General features: G+C 35.1%; 1 protein-coding gene across 1 annotated transcript; it reads right to left on the reverse strand.

The window, feature by feature from the left end:
* Positions 1-5,956: 5,956 nt before the first annotated feature.
* Positions 5,957-10,916, reverse strand: LOC133325630 (cytochrome P450 4d1-like). The gene is made up of 4 exons (XM_061534352.1): positions 10,337-10,916; positions 10,205-10,274; positions 6,381-6,928; positions 5,957-6,318 (listed from the first exon to the last, which is right to left on the reverse strand). Exons 1-4 carry the CDS (start codon positions 10,914-10,916, stop codon positions 5,957-5,959), a joined length of 1,560 nt encoding a protein of 519 aa, XP_061390336.1.
* Positions 10,917-11,176: the final 260 nt, after the last annotated feature.

Genomic DNA, 11,176 nt, shown 5'->3' on the forward strand with positions numbered 1-11,176 from the left:
ACATAAAATCGAACGAAAATATATATAAGACCTATATCTAAATCTGAACCGATTTCAACAAACCTTGTCATGCATCATTTTTTCTCAATATCATTCGCTATGCAAAATTTTACTCAATCAGACAAATATGTAGGAGTTATAGCTAAATCTGAACCGATTTAAAAAAATTCGCAGACATCAGTCTGGATCTAATGCAATACTCTGTGCACAATTTTGTCCCAATCGGACAAGTATTGGGTGTAGCTTGCAATTGGGTCATTCACAAAAAATCGGACGAAACTATATATGGGAGCTATGTCTAAATCTGAACCGATTTTAACAAAACTTCGCAGCCATCAGTCTGGACCTATTTCAGAACTCTGTGCAAAATTTTATGGCAATCGGACAAATATTGGTAGTTTAGTGCATCATTTCCATAAAATCGGACGAAACTATATATAAGAGCTATATCTAAATCTTAACCGATTTTAACAAAACTTCGCAGACATCAGTCTGGACCTATTTCAGAACTCTGTGCAAAATTTTGTGGCAATCGGACAAAAATTTGGGAGTTTGGTGCATCATTTACATAAAATCGGACGAAACTATATATGGGAGCTATATATAAATCTGAACCAATTTTCTCCAATTTCAATAGGGTTCGTCCTTGGGCCAACTAAGTGAACTGTGCCAAATTTCTTCCAAATCGGATCATAAATGCGACCCGTACTTTGTTAACGGGCGATCGGACAAACGGACATGCGTAAATCGACTCAGAAAGTGATTCAATGCATATTCTTAAAAGGAACCATGGGTCGATCTCGATTCCTTTTGCCTGTTACAAACATATGCACAAAGACATAATACCCTGTACCACAGTGTGGTGAAGGGTATGAAAAGGGGGTTATATGGGGACTATCCCAAAAAGGAGGCGAATATTAATAATTTTTGGTGGGGATATTTCTTACCATATACGACTACAAAATACCAAATTGCAGCGAATTTGGTAGAAAAGTGCGCTCAAGAACCCCAAACTACCGAAAATTGGAGGTACCCTTATATGGGCGCTATCCGAAAAAATGAATTTTATTTTTTCATGGAGAGATTTGATACTCAATAAGAACTCAAAGTACTAAATAACAGCCAATTCGATGAAAAAATGCGATCAAAACCCCCAAAATAAAATTGGGGTGTACCGTTATATGCGGGTTACCAGAAAAAGTAAACCGATATTTATAATTTTTAGTTTAGATATTTGGGACCAAATAAGAACCCAATGCACCAAATTTCAGAGAATTCGGTTGAAAAACGCGCTCAAGAACCCCAAAATCTGGATATAGAACCTATATTTATAATTTTTGGTGGAGGTACAATATTACGATATATAATTCAATGGTTTGGCCACATAATGTAGGAACTAAATATATAATTTGAACTGATTCGAATTCAACGAAATGATGTTAAGCGTGTTCGTTATGAAAAACGGTCAATAGGCCCATATACAAAACTTAAAAGACAATATAATTTCCAAAAATTTTCCCTCAATGGATCAATATCATAGATATCCTTCTTAAGGAATTTCTAATTAAATAATGTAAACATTTCCCTCACCAATAGAATGTCGATATTATACATATCCTCTATTGAGGATATGTTTTATTTAGTTTGAATATAATTTCAAGCTACATTTAATACAGTTCCTAGATATGTGTATTTCGGGAGCTGCATTTCACATTACGATAACAATGCTGTGAATTAAGACATTAATCACTTGCTCACCCACTGTGTTAAGATAAGTCCAAAACTCGTTAGCTTTTGACCCTAACAAAAAATCCACCACAAATCAATGGCTGTCTCAAACATATGTCCCCCCTCTCTGAAATTCTTGTGATGCAATTAGGAAATCCCTCGACGGACATTAACCACAATTGTTGTCGCGATAACCAAAAATGAATCATGATAAAAATTATTGAAACAAAGGAAACCAATCAAGAGATGCCAAATATAGCCAACAATACCCAACATTGCCTTTCCATCGACGTCCACCATTCGACGAATTGAATTCGAACTGAAAACTATTCGTATGACGATTAATCGTCATATGCAAGCAAGCTAGAAAAATAATCGAATCTTGATATTGAACTCGTGTCACATTGCTATTATTACAAAATAATAAATATTATATGATGACGCCACCACACATGGACAAAAAGGCACAAGAATATGTATGGAAGGATAACGAGTAGAGATGGAGAGAAAAAAACGACATATGAACGCAATTACCTTTATCGGAATATCTCAATCAGTGAAATCAAAGTCAGTGGTGAACAATGGTTACACTAATAAACACCACAACGACACCACACTTGCTTACATTTATATGTAGTGAAAATCAAATCAGAACTCTATACATACGTACATAAGCAAAAGGGAGGATGTCTAGGAAGAGTTCTTTTTGAAGTATAGTGGAATTGAGCAAATGTCAATTGTGCAGAGGCCAAAATAACAGTACATATGGTTGGATTATAATCACAATATATTATTTGTAGCTTATACCCCACATACACTCAAACACCCATCAAACAATGATGTGTGTATGGAGGAACACTAATGCACGTTGTAGTGGTTGCTTATGGATTTACGGAACTCGTTATCACTTTAGCTAAATTCAAACGAGATTACTTATTTGGAGCGAATTTATGAAAGATAATTAAATATGTAGTTATATTCGGTCTTGTCGAATATTTTCTATACTCTACAAGGAGGTGGGTAGTTAATACACTTTAAATTAGGAGGGGGGTTATTTCAAAGTAAAGCGTCGACCGGGCCGAACTTTTTATATACCACGTGGTGTCCATTAAAAATTTCTTAATAGCTTGCTCATGCTCTGCAAAATAAAGTACAAACACACATCTTGGAAAACTGGGTAGAAATTTCAACCTAGCGAAAATAATTTAATTTCAACATATCGGAATGCCAAGAAATAGCTACATCGGTGAGAAAAATTCCTTTAAAAACTTAATAATATCGAAAAAAATTCACAAGCATGTATTCTACCCCACAATATCCCGGAATGTCAAATTACAGCAATGGGAAAATTCTGCGAAACCCTGAAAATACGGAAATTTTGCGCTATCCTTATATGTGGCCTACACAAAAACACGGATCTATATTGATCATTTTATATATATATATATATACCAAATTACAGCTTCATCGGTGGGAGCATGTTACTAAGGCTTTCAAAATACGGTTTGGTATCGTATATTGGAGCTGTACCAAAACGTATCGCGATATTGAAAATTTTTTTTAAAGATTTTATACCCCATGAGAACTTGAAAAATTCAATAAGAGCTAATTCAGTTGGGAACTATGCCTAAGCCCCAAAACTACCGAATAATGAGGATACTATTATATTAGGGCTACCCAGAATCATAAGCCTATATTATACATCTCTGGTAATGAGATTTCCTGTTCACTAAAAATCGAAAAAATAAAAGAACTGCCAATATTTTGCCCCAAAATACACAATAACGGGGAAAATGTTGTTTTTTTAGCAAGGAAATTTTCTACTTAATGAGAATCTCTAATATAAAATTAGAAGCGATTTTGTTGAAAAAATTGTAGTGAATTCGGCAAGTACTATTATATGAGGGCTATACGAAAACTATGGGCAATATTGATCATTTTTGATAGGGAGATTTTCTACTCAATGATTATACCCAATATAAAACCAGTGAGCGGAGCGGTATAGTCGGGCCATATACCAACACAACTACCACGAAAATCTAACTTTCTGCAGTTCATTATTCTGATATCCGTGTGGATATAGGACCGGTGTTATAAAATTTTGGGGTTGCACGAAACAATGGTACCCTGACAACATAGTTTGGTGGGGAATAAAAAGTTGCAGGTAATTTATTCAGTTTGCAATTTCAGATGGTATAGTTTGGCCACCAGTGTACAATAAAATTTTGTGCATAGAATGGGGCATTGGGCCTATGTGGACAATTTCCTACAGAATGATTTTCAGCACCCCAGAAACCGAAAAGACGGCCAAATCCTTAAAAATACACAAAATGGGAGTGTGGGTGAATGGACCGACATATCCCTCTATGGGATCTCCGTCGAATATTTTACAATGGTACAAACAGAATGACAAAAATTGGAAATATCCTCCAATATTGAAAAAGTATGAAAGTTCTTCTGTCAATGGCCTTAGGAAAGGCTTCTTTGACAATTTTATGTTTCCAAAAGCCCAGTTGAAAGTTGACAGTCTGTAGAAGTTCTTGAAAGGAACACATTTAAAAAGTCTTCTGTTTATAAAAGACTTTTGAAATATAGGAGCCTCTTAGAGAAACCTCCGCATTCTAGATTTGAAAATTTGGAGATTTTAATATGGCTAAAATTCCCTATTTTGAACACATGCACAGTTGGAAAATAAGGAATATCTTGGCCCATTATATTTATCCTAGTTCATACGATAGCTATGTACGTACAGAATAGCGTGTTAAAATTTGAAACCGATTGGATTAATAGTTTGAGAAGCCATCTTGCGTCACTTTATGCTAACACAAACGTTGGCTATATCTTCAAGAGTTGTTGAGATTTTTATTTGAAATTTTATATTTTATAGGACATTCTTGATTTAGTGTAGGTTCGAACTGAATCAGAAATCGAAATTAATTTTTTTAATTATTATCGGTTTAAAAAATTAAAAAATATTCTGGACATAGAAGTCCTTTAAAAGGATTTCTGACTATAGACTTTCAACAGGTTTCTTTCAAAAGGTTTTCTCCATGGAGTATCCTGGGGGTCTACTGTAGGTAGATATCCAAAAGGACCTGTGAATGGGTTTCTGTCGAATAACATTCCGCCTATAGCAATTTTTAAAATTTTGTATATGAATATAAAATGTTTAGATCAGTGTGGTTATTGACCTTAGTTATTTGGTGTATAAAAACCCCCGCCCCTTTAAGGTAGTACCATAGGTTATGAAAATCTCTAACAAAGATTTTAACAATAGCTGTAGCAATTCGCCATAGAATAATGCCATCAATATTGATTTGCTCGGTAATAAAAATGTAATTTTTAACACTTGAATGAATAGCCGGAAAGAAAGAAAAAACACAACAAACAATAGAGGCTTAATTATCACTCCAAACCCAGAAGTGGCAAATGATTACTACAGCCACCACCATCAGCATACTCTTGACTACCATCATCTTTATTATTGCCAATGATTAGCAATTTTGTGAAATCCCGAATACTTATGGTGACAAAAATTAAATAAAATTGCATAGGGGTTGATGAGCATCATATAAAACACAAAAAATCACTCAAGCTGCACATGGTCCAGAGGGTGGGCAATAAAAATGCACCACACCACAGAGAAGACTTAATGCAATTCGTTTTGGACAGACGATTTTGAAATGCATTTTTAGTTTTCGAAAATAATTTATTGGAAAAAATAAATTCTATTGATTGCTAATCACAATAAAGGAACATCTGAAATGGTTTCGTGTTTTCTATGTCCTACTGTTTTCAATTGTGCGAGTACTTGATTGGTACTTCAGATGTTGACCATGGCACAGATAGGGGGGTTGATTGTGGTTGTTATATTTTATTGATAATTTAATAAAACTGCATGAGGCATTGCCCATTTATTATTATCGCAAAGATTTTTTAGTAGCCTAGGATTTTCCCATTTTCAGTGGTTTGAAAGTTTTAGCCGACTTTCCTACCGAAGTGGCTGCAATTTTGCATTACCGATGTTTGAATGATGAAAATCATGTTTTTTTTTTTTTAAAATCTCGATATAGGTCCATGTTTTGCATAGGTTGCGGAGCTTGTTTCAAATTTCGAAAAATATCCATGTGGAACCATATAGAACCGTTTTTCCAAAACTTCGAATTTGCTATTCTTTTTGCAGTACCATAACCTAGAAACCATGTTTATAAGTCTGGCTTTGCCTTTATTAATCGATAATTTTCTTGACCCTCGGTTTAATTTTAAATCTCAAAGTTTCTCTTGGTCTTAATACTAATTCTGGTATAACTTGAATATTTTCAATTTTATCACCAAGACATTCAAATTCAAAGTGGCGCAAAGATTTAACCAAAATTGTTTTCATTTCCAGCATTGCATATTTATAGCCCAGGCAATTGCGAGGTCCTGCCGAAAATGGTATACTGGCATAAGGATGCAATTTTGGAGAATTTTCATCAACATTAAAACGTTCCGGTTTAAATTCCAATGCATTAGGGAAAATATCTTCCTGGCGACCCATTACAAGATTGGGTATAACAATTGTGGCTCCTGAGGGAATCATCTTGCCATCTGTAAAAAAATTTTTTTGAAATTCATATTATTCATTCGAAATTGAACTAATGTTCTCATACTTATTTCACATTCCTCCCTGGCTTGCCGAGCAATCAATGGCACCGCTGGAAATATCCTCAATGTCTCTTTGATACATTTATCCATATAATTCAAACTATTTAGGCTTTCGTAACTGACGTTACCATCTTTATCACCCATAACCTCCAGAATTTCTTCATAGCATTTCTTCTGACACTGGGGATTTCGCGATAAATTATAGTAAAGAAATAGCAACGTGAGTGATGTCGAATCATGACCACCAAACATTATGGAGTTTACTTCTTCGTGTATATCTTCATTGGTAAGGGGTTTGCCATCCTGTTGAGCTGTCAACAGGGTATCCAAGAAGACAAGCTTCGGTTTGTTGTTTTCAAAAGGGTCATCTGTTTGATCCTTGGGTTTGGAGTGTTTGGAAATTTCAAGACGTCTTTTTTTGATTACATCCTCGGTAAATTTCCGTAAAATACTTAATGCTTCTTTACTCTCCTGATATAGACGTGTAAAGCGAAAATATGCATTGAAGAAATATCGTATATCCACAATACGTTTGTAGGTTATTTTTGACATGCTGCAAACGGGAACGTATGTGATATAAACATTATTATTTAAAATAAGAATTAGAAGAAAATCTATGTAAATAAGGTCTGTGGCAGATTTCCTATCTTTATAGGTCTGCAGAATGTCCTAGAGGAGGCTTTCAAGAAAGTTGTCCCACTGGATCCTGTAAAATTATTCTATCCATCGAAGAAGATATTCTCAAACAGATGGTATATTGTCTATAGGTAGATAACATAAACCAGACCAATAGGGTTTGTTTTTATACCCTCCACCATAGTATGGAGGGTATATTAAATTTGCCATTCCGTTTGTAACACATCGAAATATTAATTTCCGACCCTATAAAGTATATATATATATTCTTGATCAGGGTAAAATTCTAAGACGATGTAGCCATGTCAGTCCGTCTGTCCATCTGTTGTAATCACGCTATCTTCCGAAGGAATTGAGATAGGGTGCTGAAATTTTGAATAAGGTTGTCTTTTGTCTGCAGGCAGGTCAAGTTCGAAGATGGGATATATCGGTCCACGTTTAGGCATAGCTCCCATATAAGGGTACCCACCAATTTTCGGTATGTTGGGGTTCTTGAGCACGTTTTTCTACCGAATTCGCTGAAATTTGCTACAATGGGTTCTTATTTGGAACCCAATAAAATTATACACAAAAAAGTATACATATAGGTCCACTTTTTCTGGTAGCCCCCATATAAGGGTACCCTCTAATTTGCAGTATTTTGGGGATTTTGATCATATTTTTCCATCGAATTGGCTGTTGTTTAGTATTTTGAGTACATTTTCAGAGAGCCCCATATAAGGGTACCCCCCGATTTTCGGCATTTTAGGGTTCTTGAGCGCATTTTTCGACCGAATTCGCTGAAATTTGGTACATTGGGTTCTTATTAGGTACCAAATATCTCCACAAAAAGTTATAAATATAAGTCCATTTTTCTGGTAGCTCCCATATAAGGGTACCCTCAAATTTCGGTATTTTGGGGTTCTTGAGCGCGTTTTTCATCCGAATTTGCTGAAATTTGGTACATTGTGTTCTTATTGGGTATCAAATATCTCCACTAAAAATTATAAATATAAGTCCATTTTTTCTGGTACCCCCAAAGTTCTTGAGCGCGTTTTTCCCTGAAATTTGGTATAAGGGATACCAAATATCTCCATAAAAATTTTTGTATTTTGAGGTCCTTGAGCGCGTTTTTCAACCGAATTCACTGAAATTCGGTATATGGTAACAAATCTCCCTACCAAAAATTATTAATAGTCAACCCCTTTTAGGGGTAGTCCCCATATAACCCCATTTTTTATTTTAAAATAATTATGATTTTTCCGCGTTTTGGGTTTGGTTCTAACACTCTGTTGTAATCATTTCACCTGCGAAGGATATCGAGATAAAAAACTAGAACGTATATGTGAACTATAGCCCGCATTTTGGCTTAGCCGTAGCCCCTGTGTGGGATTTACCGAAAGCAATGGACCGATATTCCCCAAATGCGGCCTTGAACTAAGTTTGGAAGAAATAATAAGATGGGATGAAAGATGGGGAACATGGGGTCTAGAACCAATATTTCGATGAGGCACATTTTCACCGTGTGAAAGTGTATACATCCTAATTAGCCATAAGGCTGAGGGTATAATTTTCTATAAAAACTTATTGTTTATATTATTGCTTACATAATCGGTTTGTAGAAATGTCGATATAGGTAAATTTTTTGGTATGTTCCCTATATTTTAATTTCAAGTACCTGCCAGTATATCTATGGTGGAGGGTATCCAAAGTTCGGCCCGGCCGAACTTAACGCTTTTTCACTTGTTTTCTATTCAAAACATATTGCATGTGTATGTATGAATAGAAAATCCGCCTACGGGGAACACCATGAATGATCCCAGAACGGACGAGGTCAGAATGGCGCCTCCAACTACCAAATTCTCACTCCTAAATGTTTGAACGGAGACTTGTTGATCCCTGTGCACCTCAACAAGTTTTTCTGGCTAAGTTGCCGAGTCCTTACCATGGTTCTCAAGTCCTCACTCAACAAATTTCTTTTGGCAAAAATAACGAAAAACCAGTAAGGAAGGTAGTAAAGTCCGACCCTTTACCACTTTGACGTGCCCTTTACCACTTTGACGTCGCATTTTTATAGGACTTTTGACATGAAATTGAACTAAATTAAATTGAGATCTGTATTTATATGTGAACCCACTTAAATCCATCCATACACATGTCTTGGACAATCTATATAAAATTCCATTTCATTAGGGCAGGTATAGGGTCGTTTTTGTACAAGGGAACTAAATTATATAAATTAGATTATTTGACCCAAGAACAAACCCTATTGAAATTGGGAAAAGCTTCCATATATAGATTCCGATTTTCCGATTTTAAGTAAGTGGGGCACCAAACACTCAAAGATAAGCCGATTGGCACAAAATTTTGAAGTATAACATAACGTATATCAAGTTTCGTTTAAATCGGTTCATATTTAGATATAGTTTCGATCACACCAAAGACCCAAAATTAGGCAGATTACCACGAAATTTTGCACAACGTACTGAAGTTAGTGTAGTCTAACATGTGTATACTTTTGTTGAAATCGGTTCAGAATTGGGTTCAGCTCCCATACATATTTTCTTCCGATTTTAAGTAAATAATGCTCTAAGAAGCCAAAATATTGTAGATAGGCACAATATTTTGCACAACGTATTGATTTTAATATAGACGAACGTGTGGCAAGTTTCATTAAAATCGGTTTAGATTTGGATATAGATGCCATATATATTTTCGTCCGATTTGAAGTAAATTATGCAACAAGGACCCACAATATGGCCGAAAGGCACAAAACGTACCGAATTTAGTATAACCTAACTAAGATTCGTTGAAACTTTTAATATTTTTCAGATCGACAAGAAATTTTGCACAACGTACAAAATTGAGCATACAATGACGTATCTGTGTTTTGTAGAAATGCAGACATAGCCCATATATATTTTCGACCGGTCCAGGAGTTTTTTCTAATCATTTTGACACATTGGTCACTTTCCGGCGTCATTCGCTGCATTATCCTGGTAGTTCGAACCGGCTTAACATCTTAGAACAATTTCCTAATATTTGTAATTTTTTCCCCAAAAATGTTGGTCAGTTATACGAATTGCTACCAAAATCTATTCTTCGGCTATAATAGACATGCAATTTTCATAAGATCATTGCGGTATTGTATTTGTTGATAAACTGAGAAGCTTTTTAGAACATCTATATGCTCATTTTGTAAGCTTCAACTTACATTTTTACAGCTCGAAGATATTCACAACCGGCTTTCGTCTGGGCATTTATTGAGACACCCATTGAAGATTCTGAAATGATAATAAACAATCTCAAAAATAATATCAATGTCATCAAATCCCTTCATACATACCACACAACACATCCAATGCCCACATATCTAACCATTTATGTAAATCAATTCCATCATCTCCCTGCCGTTGATATTCTTTCCAAAGATTCTCCACAAATATTCGCGACTGTTGATCAAATATTTCCACAAATTCCTTTAAAATACGAAAGTGAAAAGCTTGCGTCAATATTTTTCTACGTTTTTGCCATTTATGTCCGGGGCTATTCATAAGCCCCTCTTTAAACCATGGTTCCAGTACAGAATAAACTTCCGATTTTTCAATAAAACGGATATCGTTGAGTATCACTTCGACATCATTTGGCTCCGTTAGGACGATAAATAGTTTTGGGCCCAACAAAAATTTAAAAGTTTTACCATACGTAGCAACTAAATTCAAATAAAATTCGGCATGTTCATGTGGCTGCAAACGATTAAATATTAAACTGTGTCCTAATATGGGCGTTGAAGGTGGACTAGGTATATTGCGAGTCACATCAATCATATGTTTAAATTTTACAAAATATATTATAAGTCCGGTTACACTTATCAATATCAGTGAGGTCAATATGTATTGAATTATGTCAAATATAATCGTTAACATTGTTGTTGTTTTGTATTCGCCGATTTCCGTTTTGCAACACCGATTTCAAGTACTGCCGATTAGAGACTAACAGTGTAAAAATTGGTATTGGAATTAACATAAGTTTGAACTACGAGAATATAAAAACCAGTAAGGAAAGTAGTAAAGTCGGACGGGGCCGACTATATGATACCCTTCACCACTATAGGTATATTAAAGAGGACTATTAACATGAAATTGGATGAAATAAAATATGTGATATTTATCTAAATGTGAATCTA

Source organism: Musca vetustissima, unplaced genomic scaffold (assembly GCF_032173495.1).
Source record: "Musca vetustissima isolate MV318-11 ecotype Yass unplaced genomic scaffold, APGP_CSIRO_Mvet_v1 utg410720, whole genome shotgun sequence".
In the NCBI taxonomy this organism is placed as follows: domain Eukaryota; kingdom Metazoa; phylum Arthropoda; class Insecta; order Diptera; family Muscidae; genus Musca; species Musca vetustissima.

Coding starts and splice junctions, on each gene's coding strand:
- LOC133325630 (XM_061534352.1), bottom strand. CDS start 10,916: ATGTTAACGATTATATTTGACATAATTCAATACATATTGACCTCACTG. Junction 10,275..10,336: donor GGCATTGGATGTGTTGTGTG/GTATGTATGAAG, acceptor TTATCATTTCAG/AATCTTCAATGGGTGTCTCA. Junction 6,929..10,204: donor TATCTTCGAGCTGTAAAAAT/GTAAGTTGAAGC, acceptor TCCCGTTTGCAG/CATGTCAAAAATAACCTACA.